General features: G+C 42.4%; 1 protein-coding gene across 1 annotated transcript in view; it reads right to left on the bottom strand.

Moving 5' to 3' along the window:
* Positions 1–8,037: 8,037 nt before the first annotated feature.
* Positions 8,038–24,751, bottom strand: part of SHC3 (SHC (Src homology 2 domain containing) transforming protein 3) — a gene marked incomplete at its 5' end in the record, with an annotated part of 34,593 nt that continues 17,879 nt past the window's right edge. Inside the window, 7 exons of the mRNA XM_010153787.1 lie at positions 8,038–8,166; positions 10,521–10,816; positions 13,016–13,210; positions 14,127–14,223; positions 15,075–15,228; positions 16,376–16,502; positions 20,634–20,685. Of these exons, the coding sequence (XP_010152089.1) occupies positions 8,038–8,166; positions 10,521–10,816; positions 13,016–13,210; positions 14,127–14,223; positions 15,075–15,228; positions 16,376–16,502; positions 20,634–20,685 (1,050 nt within the window). The remainder of the gene's footprint in view (positions 8,167–10,520; positions 10,817–13,015; positions 13,211–14,126; positions 14,224–15,074; positions 15,229–16,375; positions 16,503–20,633; positions 20,686–24,751) is intronic.

Here is a 24,751-nt window from a genome sequence, read left to right as displayed (position 1 = left end):
AAAAACCTTTCATTCTACTTTGATTTCCTTCTCTTATTTTGGAGCTGTGGGGATATTTTGTTATTTCACTACCCTGCTGTACTTGAAGCAGGCTCCTAAGATTCATGGGTTCACATTTAACACTGATAATATAATTAACAAAGATAGAAGAGAAAAAAAATTGTGGATGCAGTCTTCAGTGGATACGTCCCTCTGGGATATATCAGGTAAAGCACAGATTTTGGAACATTTCACAGCAAAATTTTAAAGTAGGGCAAGTCAAGAGCTTAACAGCAGTGGACCATAAATAACCAGGAAGACATCCTATCCTTAAAGCAGGAAAAAGATGGAGAATAGCTTCTTTCACCCTAAAATATTACAAAATTTCTTAAAATATATCCCAGAAGCCAAGCTTTTTGTCATCTAGCCTGATCTGAGTATACAAGAAACTGAACCAGGTCTCCTTTTCTCAGTTTGTTGTACAGGAGCAAAAGGTACAAAGGAGACTTGTAGACTATTAGGGAGACTAATAGTCTATTAGGGAGACTATTTCATTCAAATTTTTTCATGAATTGGAATATGTATTTTGGTTCTGGAATACAAAAGAAATGCAAATCCAACCACCCAAGAAGAAAAAAAAGCTTTCACAAGATGCTTTCCAAGAGTCTTTTATTGGAGCAGTCTTACAGACTATTTTCAACTTATTAGGTACCATAAAACTTTTGAAAACTTTTAATTAAATCTCAAACCTTTGAACTGAAGTTGTTGTGGCAGTCATTTTTCAAAGAACTGTAAAAAGGCTTTGGCCTTCTATGGAAAGCATGTATTTGAACTCTGGGTGTCGTGCCTGAAAGCAGTACCTGTGGGAACGCTGTGCAGCTGGAGGTGGTAGGCTCTGCCTTCACCACCCCCGGAGTCGGAGTAAAGCTTTGTCCCTCATTTCCCGGGAGCAGACTCTGTCCCATGGTTTATCTGCTTAGAGGCCCATCTGCTCTGGAATCACCATGCGCGGCTGTTCCCTTGGAAAGGCACATTTTACAAGGAGTGACTGTAATGACGGTGTCGTGCTGCCTACAAGGTTTGTCGTTTCCAACCGTGCTAGTCAGGAAATGAAAAACACACCTGTGCCTAAAGTGCCAGGTGCAAAAAAGCTGGGGCACGGGGAGCAGCTGATCTGCCGCAGCCGAGCAGAGCTGTGCTGGCATCCGCCCCGGGTACTGCCATTTAACCCACCAAGGCAACCAAGAGCAGGTGGGAGCTGTAGACCGCCCTAGGCCTGGAAACACTCCCTCCTCATGGTAAAACTCAAGGGGAACAGGCATGGCGGCAGTGGTCGGGGGTTTCTGCTTGGCCACTGAGCCGTGCGGCGTGCCGCAGCCCTAAGGCCTGGCTCCTTCAGTGGGCTGAAGGCACCGTGCAGAGGCGTGCTGGTGCCCATGCTGCCTTCAGAGCCGCGTTTCTTCTCCCCAGTACCAACATAACTTCCCAGGGCATCCCCACGCTCAGCTTTTCTCCGGGTGGGCAAGAAGGAAGGACCTTTGCAAGGAGACACTCAGGCGGTGCAGGAAGAGGATTTGGGGAACATCATCCTTATGACGTGGAGCCTTTCTCCTCTCCACAGGAGACTAAAGAGTTGCTCCTGCATAGACCTTGTCCTTGCAGTCACTCTCCATGGAAAGACCATGGAGTGCACTACCCTTGGCTACCCTCGACTTATTTCAGTGTGTCAAGCAGGAAGGCTGCCTTTTCAGGAGAGGGCATCACCTGGCCCAGAAAGAGCTTGTCTGAGCGATTACTTGCCTTGTGAATATGGTATTTGTTGAAAAGAAACTCATGGAAATCAATGTTGCTTCTGTCAAAGTAAGTGGACCTCCTCTGGTGTAGTCAGAGGAACAAAGGTCGAACTCCTCATGCGCCATTTGGGCCTCTGGCATTTTTCATCCCTGTTTCTACTGAGATGAGTAATTCATTGACATTAATATTCAATATCCACGTAAACCCTGTAGAATTTCATTTATTCTGCTACGAAATGAGCATTCTTTCAGGTAAATAAAAACAAAACAAACCACAAAAAATTAGGCTGTTAGGGAACCTGGGCATAGGAGAACAGACTCAAGCCCACTTTACATGCATTTCCGTTTGATAGTAGTGCTCATTATTTTATTACTTTGGTTAATCATATACAAACTGAATAATCAGAAAACAGTTGCATGACACTTATATTCCAAATTCTGTTGCTCAAAGACTTCCTCAGAGACAAGATTTGCCTCTATAACCAGAATACCACAATCAATGGACAGGCAAAAACTTGAGATTCACAAAAGTCGTTGGGAATATAAATTATCACAATATTTCCACATACATTATTTTTCCTGCAATTATCAGTTAAAAATGTTTCCAAAAGTAATAAATATTAATAAATAACAAATGTACAGTCAAACTCCCTTTCACAGCAAAATAGTCACCTCTTTGTTTTGTTGTTGCTGCCCACACAACGCAAAGGAACACATTTACCTCAGAAGAAGAAATGTGGCTTCTTTTGAGGTTTAACTCTGCAGGACTTTACTGAGAAGCAGTTATCGCACCAATCCAGCCACAAAGGACACAAATGCATACCAATTATAATCTTTACATTCTTTGTTTAATAAAAGTTTTCACTTATTTTGAATGAATATTTGCCTGGGTGTGTTTGGTGGGTTTCGGTGGAAGGAGGACTGCTGGAAAAAGCTGTCATTTGACCTGTATGTTATTTGACCTTCACAATAGCTACATAAAATGTAAATCTGCATCTTAATCTCAAAATCTGAGGCTATTTCCTTTTCTGAGTCACGTGTGATGTCTCCCACTGAGCGGGGTAGCATGGGTCACCTGGCTTTAGCTTCTTCCTTCCTTTGGTTTTCACAGCCTGTTCTGTTGTCAAACAAGGTTTAAACCCTCCTTATTTAGCTTTTCCCCTATACGGTGCTTTTACTAAAAATGTGTAGCTCTGGGATCTTAGCCCCCTTACTGAGGAAAAAAAAAAAAGTCCTGTTTTTTCTCAGTGGAAGCCATACAAAATGTTTGTGTTGGAGGAAGCAGAGGAATAGATTAGGGCTTATAAATGTCTCAAAAAGAGATGAGCCATAGTATGTTGGTTTTGCCTGGGCTAGAGTTAATTTTCTTCCTAGCAGCTAATATGGGGTTGTGATTTGGATTTGCTCTATAAAAACAGTGTTGATAACACAAGGATGTATAATTATTGCTGTGCAGAACCAGGACAGGTGGGCGTTGCCTACGTATTTTGCAGATCCCCTCCCCAGAGGTTCTGCTTTAACCCTATCAACCAACAAGCCTGTTTATAATTTGGCAACAGCTCTGTGTTCTCATTAATGGCTTATATGCTGTTTCCAGGGTTCACGTTTCTTACTCCTGGCGTTTTCTCTCCCAAGACACATTTTCACTCCCTTATCTAAACCTCCGGTTACCTGCAGGCGAATTGTATGTCCAAGTTATTTTTTCCACAGGCTTGCCCTCATTCCAGCTGCATCCAATGGAGAGGTGAACAATGCCGACCAGACCTTGTGAGAAAGAGTAGAGGAAGTACAGCTGAGCACAGAGCTTTTAGTGGGTATTTGCCCATATCCTGAAAGCTTTGAGCAAGCACAGATATGTGGAGAGTGCAACCCTAGGTTTGGGCAAAAAGACCATGCAAATCAATATAGTTTTGACAGTGCACTAAGGGAAATCTGAGTTTGGATTTTATGCAGACTTATTTTGAAAATGTCTGGAAGATAAAAAGGGAAGCGTGTCTGTTACTTCAGCTTAGAATTTGTTTATGCAAATACGGTTTCCTTAATATAAATTCCCGGTTTTGGCACTTAACTTCAGATAGACTTCAGATGCTAAGAACAAAGGCTTAAAAGCAGGATTTGTAACCTGTTGTCAGAACATTCACAAGTTCCAAATTTCCCCTTCAGAGCTGTAAATTTCCTGGAGGCTGCAAAACTCTGCTAGTTTTCAAATGGAGCTTTTGCTACTTACAAATATCTAAATATGCATCAATTCTTTCGTGAAAACATTGTAGCTGGCATCTGGCACTTGATGTGCCAGCAGCAATCGCACTGTGGTATAAATTTTATAAATTCTGCTCATCTTACTGCACAGCATGATGCCTGGGGACCATGATGATAAGAAATGTGAGCGTATTATTATACGAAGGAGAAAAAGAATGAACCAAGGATATAGAAAACTTAGTGCTGGTAGGTGGCTTTCACCAGACTGTTAGTAAACGCTTTCTTCCGGTGACAGTGGACATTTTGCATTCAAATCCTGGTCCCAGGACCGTGTTCCTTGTTCAAGCTTGTATTGAACATGTGTGCCAGAGAGGGTTCTGGCAGAACCGGTGTTAAGTCCCACTGTGAAACCTGTAGGATGTGAAGTGGAGGGAAGCTACCGTAAAAACTTCTATCCTCCCTGTGTATGTAAAGCCCTGGGCAGGGAGGCAGGCAGTAAGCCATGGAAATTGCATCTCCTCCTGTTGTCTCCACCAAGGCATGGCCAATTCGAGCATCTTCTTGCATTAGGGAAGGGAACCTGGGACTCCTCACAGTGAGCAAACACCCATTGAAGTCAGAAAGTAATTGTGTTTTCAAATCACCAGGGTTTCACTGCTTCTGGACCATCTGAAATAACTGAAAGTTTGGGAACGTGACTGTACCTCGATGTCAAATCTATCACTGCCAGCCTCAATGGAAAATTTTATTATCCTCATAATTACTCTAGATTGTCAGTAAAATGAACCAGAAGGATTTGGTTCACTTTTGAAAGTTCTTTGTAGCAACACAACTGGAAAATATCAAAGGATACCATAATGTTGTCTAATCTCAGTGACTTCTATGGAGTCTAGTAAATGTGTTCTTTCAGAAAAATCCCAGTTCTTGAAGTCATGGTACTGAATTATCACCAGTGAGTGTCTAGCCCTTGGGATGGCATAAAAGAGAATAAAATAAAAGGTGAGGGGACTCCAAACCAAAGGCAAATATTAAGCAGCTCAAATCATTATGCTGTCAGCTGTCTGGTTTGCAGCCAACTGCAGAGCATTTGATCCCGTGTCATAACTCTACATCTCTTAAATTGCTGGCAGTGTTGGCTTCTCACAGAAATGAGTGCTGCCTCCCTAGCAGGTTCAGTTCACTCCTGTTGAGCTCAGTGTAAAATAATCTTTAACTACAACAGGTTTGGAACTGCTATCCAAATGGCTATACAGTTTACATGCCACTTTCACACAAGGGAAAACCAAATCTACCAGAGTGACAGTGACAAAAAGCAATGGCAGATCCACAAAAGGAGCACTGATTGGCCCACCCACCCTTTCTTCTGGACCGCTTTCAGATCACTTGGCTCCCAGTGACTTGGGAAACCTCCTGGATCATCACACCTGGCCTGACACGATCTCCTGGCCCATTGCAGTAGCAGGGTACTGCCGCAGCCCAAAGGCGCTACTACCACCGCAGACCCAACGGCATCTGATCAAGCCGTGTGCAACCCTTGCGTCATCAGTGTGTAGGCTGAGCTGGGTAATCGGCTGTGCTGACTGAGCAGCCTCAAACAGCCACATTTTCCTGGAGGCAGAGTTTGTGAAATGTAGTCTGGGGGACTTAATATTTCTGTCAAACGCTTTCATTTTGTGCCTCCTTGCCACCTGCTTTAATTTCCAGAACACGCAGCTAAGCGGCTGCTAAGTCATTAAAGCTGCAGCTAGGACAACCATAAGAAAATTTTAGATGCTTATTTCGGTGTATGTTTAGTGCCTTCATTCATATACCCGTATCTTGTCACATATTTCCAGGCGTACACTGGCAGGATATTTAGTGAAAGAGACAGAGGCAGCAGGTAGGATTTTTGAAGACACCTAAAGGAGTTAGGCACCTGGCTCTTACTGAAGTGATTCGCAATGTTAGAGGTACAGAAGAGGCTTTCTCTTATAGTTAGTGATACCACACTAAAAACTGTCCAGGAAACGGCTGTAGGAAGGTGGAAGCACGGAATGACAGGTGTTACATATGTCATAAAGGTGGCAACTGAGATACTTCGGGCTGGAATATGGCGAGACATGGGTGCTCTTAAATAAAGTCATTTTGAGAGATACTGCTTTGTGATATAAGATCTCCTCACCTTCCCTTGCAATTTCCAACTGGGGTAAAAGAGCAACCCAAATTGTAAAAATTCCACTAACCTTAATGCTGTGCTAGTTTGGAGAGCAATGCAGCATTTAATTTCTTTCTTTTCTCAGCTCCCACCCACACGTGGAAGTATGAACTAGTGACTATCTGCAATAAAAATTAATCAGAAGCATTTAGTTCACTAATACCTTAGTTCAGCTTCTGAAGGTCTTGACTGCAGAATAAAGTGTATTCTTATTGCACAGATCACATGATTAGTCTTAGGTCCCTCAATTATTTTTGTTCTTTTGATCAACCAAAACCAAACTTCCCAAGCTGCAACTTCATCATATTGAAAAGCAGAAAATTATTTCAGAATTTTAATGTAATGATCCCATCAGAATGGATTCTAAATGAATCCTTCAGTCAGTTTGGTTGTGATTTGACAAATTTTTAAACATAGCAAATTCTTAAAACCAAGTAGATTTAAGTATTGACTACTTCAGTGTAGGCAGGTGCTTAACCTACACTTATCCTGCCAAGTCTTGGCCTTTATGACTCAAGTCTGAAGATCTGATTTGAGATACTGGTGCTAGAGAAGACCTTGGAATGCTGAAGGCTAAATCCTGACTCTGGCACAAACTATGCCTTTACAGGAACTGTGTCTATTGAATATGACTTTTCATAAGCTTCATAAAATAGGAAAATAATTTCATATAGTGTTTCCTTTAAAGTAGTACAAACCTTTCTTAAAAACATTTCCCAGTACCAAAGCCAAGGATATTTCTGCCAGAAATGCATCTCTAGTTTATGTGCATTTTTCAACTTGAGATTTAGAGAAAAGCAGTATATTTGCAATACCTATCACTTGCTGAAGGCCAAAGTCAAGTTATGCTTTGGTAGTTAAATGCAAATTACATCATTTGCAAAACTGACCACTGAGTCATGATAGTTTTCACTGTTTATAAGAAAAAAGATTTGTCAGATATGCCGTTGACCAACCATGTATATTTTGCATTAAACCTATTAAACACAAGTTATGTGAACTTGCCTAATTGGTATGTAACTTCTCATTGGAGACTGGTAGTCAAGGACACTAGATCTTCACCATAAGCAGAGAGCTACTTATAAATAACCTTAACACTCAAATTAATAAATTAAAGTTACAGAATATTGTTATATTATCATTAGAAAAATCAAATGCACACACCTTGTACACAGAGAGATCACACCAAATCATTGTTAAAGCAAGATACAAATGTTCTGAGTAGCATCATATAAGAATTCAAACTTGACATCAGAAAGATAGAATGCTTTTGATATCAGTGACAGTGAATAATGCTTTTAAAAATCCTTTTATCTAAATTTCCGAGTTGGAATACTAGTTCCTGAATTCAGACTCCTTCCATGGTTAACCAGCATAATTCACCTGTAATCCCCATAGTTGTGCTTCTTAGATAAGTAAGATTCCTAATATTAATTTTCTCATGAAATTGAGACTGCTGAATCCTGTTTTTATCTGAACAATGACAATTGGCATTTTTCTTCTGGTAAAAACACATGGCACAGAAGATAGTTCTATATTGTCAACAGATTGACCTGAAAAATATAATATATACCGTATTTATATATATAATGTGTATATATACACTATGAATATTCACATTAGAGAATCTGAATCAATTTATTGAAATTACTTTTTAAGAAAGCTGTCTGCTGTGACTTCATTTCTACATAAAGCACTGAGAATTTTAAGGTGTACCATGTGAAATGGGGCTTCTTAGAGCTAAAGAAAACATACTGGTGAAATATATGTGAATATGGTGGGGTTTTTTTTGCTAATGTACATGTTTCTCAGATATGAAATTTCCACCAGTTATAGCTTGCAAATTACAAGAAGTAAAACAGATATCTGGACTCAGTGTTTCCTCTCAGCAGGCTGCTGCAGGCAGAGTTCACTCCCAGAAGAAACTATTGGCAAATTATTCTCAAGGTGATGATTGATGAGATGACTTATGCTGTCAAAGACACGATCCTTTGTACGAACCTTTAAAAAAAGGATGCGAGAAGATAGATTAAAGAGCAACATACTTTCTCCCTTAACTTTGCACTAAAATGCTCTAAGATTAAAATGATGTAATTAATCATGTTTTGGAGGCTGATCCCTCTCCCATCAAAATCAACAGAAATTTGGCATTTCTGGAGTATTGTTTCTGTTTTGCCTCTTACTATCTCTATTCTCTCCAAACAGGTATTTTGCATGCTACCTATGGGCGAGTCTACTACTGTTACTCTTGCAGAAGAGGTCTACTTGAAATCTGTCTGTGCGACATTTTGTTTCACTGTTAAGACAGATTTTTTAGATAAAATTTTCTTTTTTCTTTCACCTTTTCCATTACAAAGGGCATCCTGCCAGAGATGTCAGAACCCAACTCTTCGTGTACCTCAGCACCTTTGCCTTTTTCTCACCAAAGATGTTCTTCTTCAGGTGCTGGAAGATTCCCTTCCCCAAAAGCCATCTAGCCACCACGTGTGCTTGGCTTGGGTTTGCCCCGTGCTGCACGGTGCCTTTGAAACTGAAACACTCCAGGACAGGGAACGTCGTTTTTCTAGACCATTTACCAGCCCTCTGCATCAGCATCCTGCTAAGTAAATTATTACACCTATAATAAGAGGAAACTGATATCACAAGATAAAACAGTCAAAAAACAGAGCAGGCCAAAACCTGATCTGTATTATAAAACAATCTTTAATTATTTAACCACATCTTCATAAAACATTTCCTTCCTGTGTCTAAAACAAGATAGGCATACAGCTTCCAAAGGCAGAGCAGAGGTCTTCTCATGCGAATCTCACGCTGCAGTAAAGCTTTGCGATGGGATGGCTCTACACTGCCTCCAGCTAAAGCCTGTGACCACTCCTCTGAAGTGAGGCACCTCGTCTGTTTTCACTGAACTTTTCTCAGAAAGAGAGAACAACTTTCATTACGACTTTCCAAAACCAGGTAATTCTGCGATGGGCACCTTGCTTGAAATAATTCAGTCTTCATCATTAGATTCTGGCAAAACTGCTAGAAACTTGGCACAGGATGTCACAGGGTGAAAGAAGAAACAATTTTGATGGCCAATGATGCTATCTGCTGGGTCCTCACGAAGTTGCGTCACTGAAGAAAACCAACAGGGTCTCTTGATTTCTAAAATATAAGGCTTTGAAACATCATTTTCTGTAATTAGTCAAAGCCGTATTTTCAAAATGGAAGGATATCTTTAAAACAACAGTAACTTTCCTTATCTACGCTCAGATTAACACATTGTCGGTCCATTCAATTCTGCTGAGAGTTTTCACAGCCTAAGCAATATGCTCTGCCGTCACCAAAGCCCTAATTCCAAATCCAGAAAAAAACCTGCAGTCCTCTGTTTTATTCATCCTTTCCTTAAACTATAGATTTTTAAAAATTACATCTGGATGAAAGCAGAAGCAACTGGAGAGTTAATTCTGCCCTGAACACGCACCCTTAAGAACCGTGGCATTGGGTAATTTGTGTGTGTGACCCGGCTGGTGTCCCTGTCAAGCCCAGGTTGGCACCTAAAAAGTGCAAAACCCATCCTCTGACTGCCCTCATGTGGCAAATGTAATTACAACAAGTACCGTGGGCATTCCTCACGCAGCCTCACGGGTTCTCCCTGCAGGACCCGCACCGTTCGGCCGGCTGGGGCAGGATTCACCACCGGACCAGACACCAGCATGCCAACTCCTTTACAGGAGTTTCTCATACAGTCTGGGGCCTGTCATCCTTTGCAGAGGAAGAGGAGCTTCCCACTCTCAGCTACCAGGAGTCAAGAATAAAACATGTGGCAACGCTTTCATTCTCCCAGACTAGACTAAGCCTCCACAGAAGCATGAGGGGACAGCTGCAGAAAACTGGGGCTCTGTTGCCTTCTCCACCCTGCTGCTGGGAAGGTCCCTTTGTCCCAGTGCCACAAAGAGATGGAGCAGGTCTAGCCTAGTTTCCTCCTGGACAAGAAAAACACAGAGGGCCTGGTCCCTATCCAGGCTGACAGAGATACCACGTGGAAATTGCGGGAACGCAGAACTTGCAAGAACCACCAGCAGCTTCTCACGAGGAAGGCTAAAGAAGTGGGTCGGCTGCACTTTTGACTAAGACCGTACCGCAGTGGCCAAAGCTTGGCCTTGCTAGGGAGCCAGGTCTCCAAGGCTCCCTGCAATGGTCAGAAATCATGCAGTGGGTCTTCCGTAGGCATCCCAGAGAGCATCAGGGATGTGATGGCATATTAGAGATATGAGGTTGTACTCATGATCAGTCATGAATAAACTGTAAGCAAGATTAAACACATTTAGAGGAAATGTGTAGAGTCAGAAACCTCCTAAGTCAGTACTTACAGTTCCCTCTGGGTCCACCAAAAGAAGGTGCTTGGCTTGTCCGTTGTGCATGCCTGTCAGCACATAGGAGCCAGGATTCGTGGTGCTCTTCCTCACAAGGAAGTCTCCACATCTCTTTAACAGCTGTTCTGCTTCTTTCCTGCTCATCTCCCCTTGATACCACGGCTCTGTGCTCAGCTCTTCAGCTACAGTCCAGTCAGCTGCTCTGGATAGAAGAGGACTGGTGCATCCAGTGGAGGTGGATTTCCTCAAGGCAGCCTCAGACGTTTGGTTCTTGAGGGCGTCCTCAAATGGTTCTGGTTGAGGAAATAGGAGAAAGGACAAGATCATTCAGAGGTAAATCATGTCACAAAATGGTGAGATTCCAGTCATTTTTAACAGGATTTATTTTGTGTTACAGCCACTTCTCTTTATCTTTATGAAAAAACTGAGGGAAGAGGTACTGCTAGGCCTACTGATTTATGGATTAGACTAAGACTGAAGAGTGTAATACGTTAAAAATGTATGTTATGCACCGAAAGACGCTGATAAAAATCAGAGTGAACCTTGGCAGGAGCTTTTGAAAGGTACTGATTTTATTTCAGTAATGGCTGTTGTCAACAGTTGCATTTGTATGCCCTGGTACCAGGCAGAGCTCTCCTTTTGTCTTCCCACGTACGTCAGTTAGTTTTATTTCAAATAAATTGCATAATATGGGTACCCAATGTCGTTATATCTGGTCTCTCTTAAAGCAACATATTCATTTAAAAATTATCCATTACTGAGTCTCCAGCCCAAGGCTACGTCTAGAAGGGATCAGTCACTCTTATCACTCAGTCTACCCCTAGCCTCCACCTAGCAAGAGGACTTTGCAACACAGACACAAGCTAACACCTTTGCTGTGATCTACCTAGCTGAAATCAGCCTCAGGGAAGCATCTTTTAAACCTCAGCTAAATCCTGAACTCAGTGCTACTTCCAGTAGAGTGGAATGGAAAGATGTGTCATTACAGATCCCAGCAGTCTTACAGATACAGTAAATAGGTCAGTATGTGCTTCATTATATGCTGTACTATCAGAAGCCATTTTTGTTCACAACACCTTCATCTGGCCAACCCGTGCATATTAAAAAGCGATATTGTTCTTTGCCCACTGGACTTACTAAAGGATATCTGCAGAGCAGTAGCATTCAGCAATACACCGGCTCTAAATAGACCGCTCAGGTGTGAGGCGTACATAGCCATGTTTGCATGAGGCCACCGAGAGGCCAACTTAGCTCAGAGAAGTAGTGTGAATATTGTACTGCCACAGCTTATTGATACCTCATCTAATTCCTAAAACCAGATTATATATGTCTCCTCTACATTGCAGTCTGCACTAAGCCCAACACATGTTTAGCTTGACAAACCACTAACTCAGGGCTAGTTGACACATTAGTTAATATTATTTTTCACCGATGACAGTTAATGAAGATTAATGGAGGCTGGAAGATGTGAAATCATTTTTCCTTATTTTTAGGAGAAGAATGTGTATAAAATGGAGGTAAGCATGTGCATGTTTTAAGGTTATGTTAGAAATCAAGGTTAACATCCCTGATTTCACACAGTGGACTTCCCTCATTTCAGATCTATATAGACAGATAGACATTCTCTCAGCTTTCTTCCCTTCCCCTTTCTTTCAATCCAAAATCCTCCTAAGCTGTGGAGATAGAGTCATATCTCAGCAAAAAACATGCCAGGCAGACAGTTTTATGTATACCGAGATAACAGAAATGTAGACATGTTATTTTACAAACAACATATAAGCACCAACTGCTTTGTCTCACTGCCTTCTAATTATGTGAACTGAATTAAATAAATCATGTGTCAGCACATGACACATGCTGGAGGTAGGAAGAGTAGAAAAATTAAGAAAATTTTCTGTGCATCAAACTGTTTTTCCTATATTTCCTGTTAAGTATCTCTTCAAGGCTGAAAACAATGTGTATTGGTAGCACCAAGATCAAATTACGATGGATGCTTTTATGCCTATGATTCTGATTTTGGTAAATCTGACTCCAAAGTGGGAACATATGGCTAGAGAGGACAGTAGGCCTACCCAGAACAAGGGATAGCTCAGCCTTTTAATTTCCCTTCCAGCTGTTGCACAAAGCTTTTGTAGTATGCATTGACTTCCAAGCCACATTCTCAGAGGACAGCCTGGAGTTAATTCTCCAGCCATTCACTCCTTCATTTTTGTGCATGCCAAGCCTCCTGATTTATTCTCCCTGTGATGTAGTTGCTTGTGATGCTAAGGGTAACATACACTGCAACTTGGCTTAACTCAACACAAACTAGCTTCAAATCGTTGGCGACCCTTACTCAGTCCAATATGAAACCCCCAAGAATTCTAAAATTCACAGTGACTCCAACAGTCATACTAAAAGTTGGAGAATTTTTAAATTATTTTTACACAGAACTAATGCATAAACATATTGCGTCCCTTGTTAGAAAGGGAGTGAATAGGAAGGGAACTTACTCATGTCAAACAGATCCTTTCCTGGGCTGCTCTCTTTGGTATCGTCTGCTGTTCCACTGAAGGCACTTTCAGCATCTGCCTGAAGTGCCAGTAGAGCCTCTGTATTTATATGCTGGGTGTTTACGTATGTTGGCATCTCTGCTGTCGGGATTACTTGTGACTTCCCTTCCGGCATACCACAGATATCCAGAGACCCTAGAAAATTCAAGACTTCTTTTTCTTCTTTTTTGTATTTGACAGAATGAGCAAATAACATCACACACCACCACCACAGGTTCAAAATCCCCTCTAATGGGAGATGTAAAGGCAATAACTGCAGGATCTAGTTAAAAAAAAAAAATGCTGATGAAGAATGGATTCAGGACTGTGTTTCAATTAGGGTTTTGGAGGAGAGGTTATTATTCAGGAGGAAAGGAAACATTTGTAAATAAAGACGGTCAGTTCCAAAACTGATATTCAGCTGGGGAGTCATGAGAGAAGGAAATGGAGTAAAATCCTCAAACCTGTGCAGATTAGGAAGAGGTAACACATTCTGACGTTTGAAAAGAAAGTGTCCCCAGAAACACAGTAAAGCTGTCACATAGAGGCGGATGGGGCGAAATTTCACACATATGCTTTGATGTGATTTGCTTAAAATTCATAGACAACAACAAAAAAGAACATTATGGATTATTTGTTATTGAGGAGCAGAGGTCATCTGAAGACACATGCATTGCTCCACATTTTAAATAAACTTCTGACTTCAGAGTCTTCTTTTGGAAACCCATCTTGCATACACTAAGGGGTCAGATTTTCAGAACAGACCCTGCAGCCTGTTTTTAAATACCCTGGGGTTTTAAGACATGGCACGCTAGATAGCTGAAGGTTTTGGAGCAACTCTATATATGAACTGCTCTGCAAAAGATAGGATTTTATGGAAGTGTGCATTTGGTAATTTATCCAGAGGTAATCACCAAATGCTTTTCACTGATATCGATGCTAAAATTCGGACACAGGGACTCTATCAACAAAGTGCAGTTCATTGCCTTAAGACTTTGAGACATCTGACTTTCACATGCTTTGCCCACCCAAGAGCTCCTGAAGTATTACAGCTAAAACTAGCAAAACTCACCTTGCTTAACAGGCCCATGGTGCCAATCCTCACTGAATTTGTCTCCTAAGTGACGACTCTGGTAATAGGTTTGCTCTCCTCCCACTCCTGCTGCAGACTAGAATGGACACATGTGCAAAGAAATTTTCAATTACTTTTAAAACACTCAGATATATTATGAGTGGCTCTGACAATTTCCTTGGCTGTATTCTGTGTACTCCCACTCTTCATTTCCGATTCATCGTGGTGTCAGAATATATATCTTACAAATGCATTTGTGTAGGAGTAAGATATTACCGGTGACCTTCACGTAAACTTCCCTGCTTCCTGCTTTTATTAACCCCCAAAATCCCAAATGACGCATCATCTCCTCCAGTACATTTGTCTTCACATAGCCAGCCCTGACAAACTCTGCCTGGGAAAAGCGTTCCGCAGAAACACACCTGGGACCAGAAGACACCCCCAGTACCCTCCAAAGCACGAGCTGAAAGACTCACGTGGGTACCAGGGGAGGCACTCAGGTGCTGAACGGAGGATGTTGGCTACACACAAGTCCCCCTCCGCATTCACGCAGAGCTGTGCTGGATCTGAAAACTCCTTATAATGGACTGTGAGTAATGACTGCACCTGGTTCTTGTAACAGATCTGCATCGGATATTTCCCAGTTAGCGTGCACTGTTTGACACCCCTGAGGCAGACGTGTTTTCTACAAAGGTAGTAACGCTCAGTGGATTTCTCTTCCTCAAACCTGTGTAATCTTGTAACACCATGAGGAGTTCACCTCCTTTGGTTTGTTCTGAACCTGCCTAATTTGTTGCCCTCTAGATCTTCAGTGTCGATCCAAAATGAAACTGGCCACACATAAAGGGCGGTGAGCTATAAATTGTCCCGATGCACCCATCTTAAAATATACATTTTTTAGAAAATTTGGATCCATCAACAGGAGGGCAGAGATGCAATTGCACTGACCTGAGTTGTATCTGCTGCAGTGGGAAGTCTTGCTTTGAGCCTGGCATCAATGAAGCCGCCAAGGGGGGGCATTTTATTTGGGATATTGTTGTAATAGGGATGTTCTCTAGCTTCGTTATCTTCCTCCATCCATGGCTCATCAAAACTCTGCATCCTGTAAGAAAGTGAGTGCTTTATCTTGGCCCTCGCTTGCCAAGCGAGGCACTTACAGATACTGCAGCATGTTAAGACTGCCTGTCAGGGGATCAACTATTCCATATTGTTTTGACAATCCAGCTACCATTGTAAGCCAGGAAGCAATGAGGGATCATGCAGCAGACCCTCTCTGTTTAGACAAACTTGATCTAAATCTCCTTCGCAATAGGTGAAATTCTTTATGCTGAGTAAAGGATGGTTTTACTTAGCTTTAAAGACCACTATAAACCTGCATCAGCAAACAACTTTAACCTTACAGTAGCATTTGCAATATTATTACTTGATTGACTGGCTAAGCCCTAAAACTTTAATTATGGCTGCTCTATCACCAATATAAATCAATATAAGCTCTTATGAAGAGCTTCATAAAGTCAAGAGATCAGATCTGTGCTTTCAGTCTATATTTAACAGTCATTTACACAAGACTAAAGTGAGTACAGAACACTTCCAGGCTAGGATAGCAGCATTTCATATTCACCATACACTCATTTTACTCTGATGTAAGAGATTACACAGGGTATCAGTTCATTGGGATTTATACTAATGTTAGCAAGCACATAGCAATCCATGTCAAAAACACAGCTCACCAAAGAAAACAGAATGCTATATCCCAGTCTTCTAAACACATGCAAGCAGACAGATTTTTGTATCCTCCAGAGAACAATGCAGTCAAAGCCTCTATACAATGCATCACATTCCTAAAAACTTCACTCTGGCTAATATCAGAAATAGTGAAACATCACTAGCCATTTTGGAAGCCCAGAAACTCTAGCTGACTTCACCTAAATTGTCAGAGCGCCCATGACAGTAACAACAATGAGGAAATGTCACAAATAGCACCCATTCTTGGCCATCCAACTCTGCCCACTAACTACCACAGAAAATGCATGACCTGCACTGTGAAATCCATATTTAGCCCATCCTTTAAAAATGACTGTTCTCTTTTCATATTCATTAGGCAAACCCTGCATTTCTAAATCAGTAGAAATCTCTTTTAGAAGTCGTTAAATCCTGTCAGTCTCCAGCAACTTTGTCCACAGCACATTTTATTAAGTAAATACAAAACTAAAGGAGATCCTTTAGCATTCTTCAGCAATTGTACTCACCTGTCCTGGAAGGTAGGTATCTTAGAGGGGCATTGCAAGTATTGCTTAAATCGAAGCTCAAACGCTTGTCCTATAGTGCTGATGACATCCTGGGCCAGGCCATCACAGCATTCCAGTATATGACAAGCTAAATGAAAAAGATTTGGCATATGCTCATGCAAATCATTGTTTATGTTATGGTGGGATGCACTGACCTATGGCAAAACATCCACATGTCAGGCATAGTTGCCCTATTCATGGTGTGCACATTTCAATAAACCCCAAATCTGGCACAGTGCATTTCAGGCAATATGGTCTTCTTAAAGGTTAAATAAATTTGCTCTGGTGTGTAGCTGCAATAGGCAAGACCACAGAACAGTTCCCCAATCTTAACAAGTCCATAAGAACAGGAAATATCGTAAAATTTCACTTGACCTGAATGCAGTAGATTATATAAGAATTCTGAGCTTTAAGTTGAAATTATAAAAACATTAGTAGATGGTAACAACAAAAAAAAGCTTTCTTTGCTTTCCTTAATATTATCCCCACTGCAGTTTTATCTCTAATCATCCCAAATTTGCAAGCTGTTCACTTCGAGTTTCCAGAATTTCCCAAATTACAGGCTGAGGGATAAGCAGTAACTAGGATACTTCCTAAATACTATCTAGATCCCAGGCCATGATCTGATTCCAGTAAGACAGCATCTGGTACCTTTCCCTGCTTGTATGTGTGGAGGCACTCCTAGCAAACCTCAGCATCATTGGAGAGCACAGAGTCAGGACCCCAGTTAATTCCAGCAGTCCCCATGTGCCCTCTCTCTGAACCCACCGTGACAGAGGCAGTAAGGAGGGAGCTGGCAACACAAGCTCTCTTCCTATGGGAGACTGAGAAATCTCCATCAGCTGCCTGAACAGTCACATCCATCACGGTTTTAAGCCAGAGAGTGGCTCAGCGGTATCATATTATGTCACAACAGAACAGGTGAACTTGTGAAAATTTCACCTCACACTGCAGGAACACAGACAAGTGTTAAAAGCTGGAAGCCAAAGATATGAATGAATGACATCTCTGTGATATTCAGAAAAGCCCAGACAAGTTCATTTTCCATACTCAGTGCTGGACAAGCACCTGGTCTACTGGCTAGAGCGTGGATTGGATTCGAAACTCTGGTCCTTTTCCAAGCCCTGATGCAGTACAGTGGGACCTTGTTCAAAGTCACTAATTCCTATCGCCCCCAACTGTTTTAGTAACTGGAATATAAATTCTTCAGCTGAAAAACTGCATTTCAGTGTATCCCCAGTTGACAGCTCAGTGGAATCAAGTGCTTTGGATGCCAACATCCTACAGATAGGGTTGGTCATGACAGTTGTGTGACATAATTTTAGTTAATGCAATATAGGGAGATTAAGTAGGTTTAGCGATGACTTCTCAGTGGCTGATCTGCTGGACAGACTCCTGGAGAGGCCAGAATAAAGGGTCAAGAAGCCTGCAGTGATCCAAGTATGGAATGACCAGGGGACCAAGCTGTCTCCCCCTCGGCAGCAGCAGCACCTCTAGCAGCGTGAGATGGCACCAGTCACAGTGCTGCCCTGATAACCAGTGGTGCTCTGCCCACCCTACAGCATCCACTGTGCTGATCAGCATGCTGAGGCAATGCCTCATCCTGGGGAAAAGTCCTCAGCTGTATGTTGAAAGTGGACTTGGCAGCCAAACCCAGGATCTCCACGGGTTCGAAGGCAGAGGGAGACACCCCTGGCCAGCAGCAGGATATTTGCTGTTTACCCCTTCTGCACCACTGCTGGTGGCAGTGACATTCAGCCCCCAGAGAAGGTGCAGACTTGTCTCCACGGTCCAAAAGTAGTTAGGCCGAACAAAGCTGTGCTTTTTGCACTCTATAACTGGAGTGGGGATTTAAAGAGGCTACATTGCTCACTGCTAAACCTGTCTGGAGCTGAAATGAAGCGTGAGTCATTAAGTAGTTTCGGTAGATGACATAATGAGTAACCTGTTTCCTTGGATACGTGAATGGACTTTCAGCAGGTAGGAGATGTGCTTCTTGTTAAAGGATGAGAAGGTTTGGCTCACACAGAGATTTCTTGTGAATGTTACAGCAGAAGACAGACACTCTTTATCTTGCTTGATCCGGAATATAAAGCATGAAGGGAGCTTTTCCATCCTTGGGAAGAAATGAAGCTATAACATGCAAGTGAAAGCTATAATACAGCGTTGGTGCTAGTGTCAGTAAGAGCAGCAGCAACATTTTCACTAGATACAGAAGTAAATTCAAACGCACTTCTACAGTAATTTGCAGATCGCACAAAACTGACAGGATGACCAGTGGTGGTGAAAGAGTGCAGTCCGGATCCCTTGGTAAAGTAACCTTTTAAAAAAAACGCGTTTTAATACTGGCAACATACAAAGTCACTGATCTGGAAACCACACATATAACAGGGGGAAGCTCCCATGGAAAGCTGTAACACAGGATTAAAGATGACAGCGTGAAAGAGTTTCACGTGAGATAACGGTGCTTCGCTGCAGAAAAAAGGGCTTATGAGAAACTCCCTAAGTAAGAATAGGAAGGTGTGGCCACTGTTATAGATAGATGACACTAATACTAGATTACTTCAAACAATAATTGTATCATCTACCTTTCTAAAACAATGCAGAAAAATGAAAGAAAGAGGAACAGAAATTGTCTGAAGGATGGAGGGCATGCACCGTGCACTGCAGCTGGAGACCGTCAGAGTTCACTCTGTCAAGACTTTTCCTAAAGGAAACTGGGAAAGTACTTGAACTAAATACACCATAGAAAGACAATACCAGGTGCATAGATGCCTCTTAGATCTAGGATAGACTAACTCAACAGGGAACAGGGGCAGGAAGCTAAGGCTAAACACACTCAACTTAGATATAAGGAACATAGTCCATGAAACTTTTTTTATAGAAAATTCACTCACACAGGAACAGAAAACTGAGAACAAGGGTCCCCCAAACCCTACAGCACAAACATCTGGTCTGCAATGCTGGTCAACTACATTGCTACTGAGATCTCTCCGTCTCCAGTTCAGCAGAAGGGTGCTGCTAAAGCAGGTAGGGTGGGGAGCAGCTCTGTACCACGCAGCCTGCAGCCTGATGCCAGAGGCTTCCTGATGGAGGACAGATGATGTTGGAACATAAGCAGCATGGCAAAGAACTGGACTACCTCCCTGCCTCCCATTCCCCATAAGTTTCCCAGGAGTTTCACTAATATTCAGAATATTAGTATGCTTAGTGCCAGTATTATTTATGAGCCAATGCTCTCAAGCCTGGACAGGTCTGCACACAGACACCACAGATCGTTGAGGTACCTAAGATCATCAAAGGTGACAAAATATCAAAGCTATTGAATTAGTGTGCCCACGGTACAGTGGCAGCTCAGGCTTTGCAGGGTTGGCATTTTGGAGTTCAAGAGTCTGAATTCTGCAGAAATCCTGTTGGAAGTGCTCGAGTCTTTTTTCGGAGCTAGTCTTTTTTCTCTATGAATCCATGAATAATAAATAGATTTGCAGGTACGTTATACAATACTTTGTATCTAGAATTAAGACCTAGCGATGTTTTCTGGGATACAAGCAGGAACATTTTCTGTACCTATTATTTCAGATGGTAATTTACAGTTTTTGTAATTTACTTTTGTTTTTTGAGAATCTGAACTGGATATTAGCCTTTGAAGACAATCAACAAGAGGTTCCCTTTCCCTGGCTGATAATGCAATACAACCTTGAATAAAACTTCACTGAGAAAGAGGATTTTAGCCTCCAGCAATCTGTCTCGAAAGCTCACTATTTGGTAAAGAATCTGATTCTGCCAGGAAGAATTAGGCATGTACTGAGAAGACCTAGATGGTTCAGCCTCCTCATCGGATGACTTAATCAGAGGGGTGTTTAGTTCTTGCACAGTGATTGGGTGTAGGTAAGAGTTAGCTGTTGCCTAGAAGCTCACACAGCCAAGTAAGGCAAGTGTTTGATTTAAGAGATGAAGAGAATCCAAGTGATATTTGGAGATTAACTTCAGGCAAGGCCTGTTTCAAGTTTGAGAACCAACTTGAACATAGCTGCTCCTTGTTGCTACACAATCCTTCCATGACTCTGTCAAAGGTAACATTTTTATTGGACTACATTTTTCTTTTTTCTTGGGGGGGTGGGAATGGGGAGGAGGTGATGGAAATGATCAACTTAATTATACCCTGAATAATTCATGTTTCTCAATGGAAAAAGATGCCATATAGAAGTTTCTAACTTACCTCTCCGATTAACAGGATCCTTAGCTACATAAGCAACATAGTCAGTTGTATCCTGTCAAAAAATTAAGATATTTACAATGAATACAAAAAATTTTTGCACTGATCACAGCAAAAGATCACAGTCCAGAATGTGCATATTTCTGTGGGTAGGGCCTTAAAACAACATGTTTTCCTCTACAGTTATATACTACTTAAACCCCATAAAAACATTTATGGGTTTTGGTACTGATCTCACCACTTTGCTTTCTCCAGAGTGTGATCTATTCCAGCAGAACTTAAAAATCTCTTCCGACCCCTTTGAAAAATCAATTAAACAAATACAGCACAATTTGGATCAGGCCTCATTTTAAGAGAGTAGAAATTACCAGTCCTCATCTTCAAACTACCCAGAGATTTTGGTTCAGAACATGAATAATCAAATGGTTCTGTGGCAGAAAGAGTGAAAGTACCAGCCTTGCACCCCAGAAACACCAAGCAGTAGCATTTATTCACATGTGACAAGCGGGTGTGTTTACTTTACCAACTACCATGCAGTATGACACAGACAAGCAGTCTCCCACAGCCCATGGGCTGCTCCCAGCCATCCCTGTTACCGCATGCCAGGTGGATTTTCTGACAAGAGCAGGTTGACATGTTCTTTGGGGATTTTTGGCTTCTTCTCCTGCCACCCTCATGGTCCTGTGCATAAGCAGCACAGACTTTTATCATTGTGCAGATGAAACAGAAAGGCCAATGCTACCGGGAAATGTGAGGTGTGCTGGCACATCTGGAAAGTGCCATGTATCCTTGATGAATCAGGAAGTCCTGGTTAGATCCAGTGTTTCCTGACATGCCTGGCTAGTCAGGTATAGCTAAACCTAACAGAGGTATATATATAGGATACACTACCACTGGCTGCATAAGTCTACCCAAGGCCTTTTCAGGTGACTGATCCAACACCACTGACAATTATGTCAAGATCTCATGTCAAAAAAAAATCACCTTCAGTTAAAAGATAAACTTTAGCTCAGCTTTCCCTAGTGCAAGCACACACGACCACCAGCCACCGAAACGAAAAACACTATGCTGCATGAATATACAATTTCTCTCCTAAGGAGAGGGCAAGGGAAATGATGAAGCACATTCATGGTTGTAGCCATATCATTTAACGCTCTGTTGGAAGGCACTCAAACATGGCAGTAAGTAGGTTGGTCTGTAAAAAAAAGCAGAGAAGACAATAGCCCCAGCATTTTGACCAGTAATTCCTTAAGCACCCAGTGACAGCGTCTGGGCAATGACTTGAGTGGATTTAATGATGCACATCAACAAGTAAAGAGGCATTGAGAAAAGTGGCTATGTCCCTAGTAGGAAATAAACCAGGACCAAAGTAAAGGCCTGAGAATTGTCCCAGGAGTTGTCCAAACTGTTTAATTGTTGCTACTCTCCCTTGTCTGCCTGTGCTGGTTTCCCATGCCACGCTATGAAACTCTCTGAGGGACCAGCAGACACTCAGCGTCGATCTCAAGAAACCACTGTGAGGGAAGAGTGGACACGTGGATGCAAATTGCACTGTGCTGTTTAGTTTTGAGGCCAGAAAACAGGCCACAGATAATTTTATTTACTAGTACAGACATAGATAATGGATACATTTATGCCTGAGTAAATCATAGATCTATCTCATAGCTCGTGTGGGTGTGAGAGACTGGAACCACCTACTCCATTTCATCTAAAGTTGTCAGATTCAAGCTGACTCTGACAAACCATTAGGGACCTAAGGTGCATTTCACCGTGGCTAAATTAGAAGACTTCCATCAGAAGGTTATTCAGGGCTGGGCTGATGCAGTCCTGACATTCAAGGACTGAGGACAAGTATGAATGAGCTGTAATTTTAGCCTCAAAGAAATTGCATTGCAGTGTTAAAATTTGGAGGCAGGGCTGAAACTGAAAAACAACTGCCTTCAGGGACCTCTGCGAGACCTGCCTTATTAGACCTTATGAGATTCACCTCTGAAATTTCTGCAGGCATCTCCAGAAAGAGGCATTGTGTCTTGCAGCCTGGAAACAGCCACCTGAAATTACTGAAATTACTATGGATGAAAAATGTTTCGTGTATCATCAGGCGGGGCTGAAGAGAGCTAGAGCAGATCAGAAGAGTCTCAGAAGTGAACCAAAAAATGGTTCTGAAATGGTGTGAAAAAGGATTTGGTGGAGAGTTTTTTAAGCTCCTGTGTACTGACACAGCCAGAAACTATCTGACTCATTGCAAAGGGGAATATTGCAAAAATATATATGGTACTCAAGCTGTTCTCCAAGGCTGTGGAACAGTTCTCTAGTGGATATATTTTGAATGATGGAGGTAATTAACGCTTAGGGAGTGGGAGGAAAGTTGCAAAGCTAATTGTTGGTGCAAATGTGTGGCAGACATCCAGAGCAGAGAAGTGGATGGGGTAAGAAGTGGGGGCAGCCTCACTTCTAAATAAACTAAACTTCAAAATTCAAAATAAGGGAACTATTTCCTGAAGAAACATGGGCACAGATCTGGGTTCCTAGCTCAGTATGGCCTTGCTCCATTCATTCCAACGGGATGCGGTTTAACAAGGCCAAGTGCAGAGTCCTGCACTTGGGTCATAACAACCCTGGGCATCGCTACAGGCTTGGGGAGGAATGGCTGGGAAGCTGCCTGGCGGAGAGGGACCGAGGGGTTGTGGTTGACGGCCGATTGAACATGAGCCAGCAGTGTGCCCAGGTGGCCAAGAAGGCCAACGGCATCTTGGCTTGTATCAAAAACAGCGTGGCCAGCAGGTCCAGGGATGTGATTCTCCCCCTGTACTCGGCGCTGGTGAGGCCGCACCTCGAGTCCTGCGTTCAGTTTTGGGCCCCTCACTACAAGAAAGACATTGAGGTCCTGGAGCGTGTCCAGAGAAGGGCCACAAAACTGGTGAAGGGTCTGGAGAATATGTCTTATGAGGAGCGACTGAGGGAACTGGACTTGTTTAGCCTTGAGAAGAGGAGGCTGAGAGGAGACCTGATCACTGCCTACAACTACCTGAAACTCCTTTGTGGAGTTGTGTGGAGTTGTGGAGAAGTGGGTGTTGGTCTCTTCTCCCTAATGACAGATGATCGGACGAGGGGGAATGGTCTCAAGCTGCGCCAGGGGAGGTTTAGATTAGACGTAAGGAAGAAGTTCTTCACCGAAAGGGTTATCACACACTGGAACAGGCTGCCCAGGGAGGTGGTGGAGTCACCATCCCTGGATGTGTTTAAGAGACGGGTGGATGAGGTGCTGAGAGATATGGTTTAGTGGCGGGCAGATACAGTTGGACTGGGTGATCGCTAAGGTCTTTTCCAACCTAGTGGTTCTATGATTCTATGATTTGAAACTTCGTATGAGGAGATGAGCATAAGATCATCTGTCTGGAGCCCAACTGTGTTTAATGGAAATGGTTTAGTGGTGGCAGTCCTTCACCAAGTGGAAATCATTAAGGGCTGGTGAAAGTTATCTCTGGATGACGCCCAGAAGGTTTAATAAAGCTGTGACTTAAATCACATCCTTGCATCTTGTATTCTTCCATGTGCACACAGGACAAAGGAACCAGCTTGCTTTATGAACAAGCTTTTGATTTAAAGTTGTGCCAGATACTAGTCCACTGGAAGGAGCCTGTAAAGCATCATTAGATACTCACAGCTACCCTCTCCACTCCCAGACTGAGATCACCAAGCAGTGGTCTTAATGGGAATGCAACTTTACAATTTCACTGTCTCTCGTAGGCTCCCTTACACTGTGCAGCTTCATTTCTTGGTAGCTCGCTGACTCACTAGCATGATTTTTATCTCTCTAAAACATTTTGAAGTGCTTGTTTACTCCAAATCCAATCTCTACTGCTGCTCCTCTCCTTTTTCCTGGTAAATCACTTTATCAGTGGGCAGTGTGCAATGGTGTTTCCAGGACTTAGCATTTGGGATGGCAGATGGGGAGCGAAGAATCTTCTTACGGAGGCAGGGAACTGTACTAATCACTCCTCTGCCCACTTCAGGAATTGTTCATTTACAGCATCCATTGCAATCTGTTGTATTTCAAAGCTGCTGTTGATCCATTTTTCGTTCCCCAAATTGTTATGTTACTGTGTCCTTTTCCCTTC

Source organism: Eurypyga helias, unplaced genomic scaffold, assembly GCF_000690775.1.
Source record: "Eurypyga helias isolate BGI_N326 unplaced genomic scaffold, ASM69077v1 scaffold47436, whole genome shotgun sequence".
Lineage (NCBI taxonomy): Eukaryota > Metazoa > Chordata > Aves > Eurypygiformes > Eurypygidae > Eurypyga > Eurypyga helias.
This window is presented reverse-complemented; position numbering and strand designations above follow the sequence as displayed.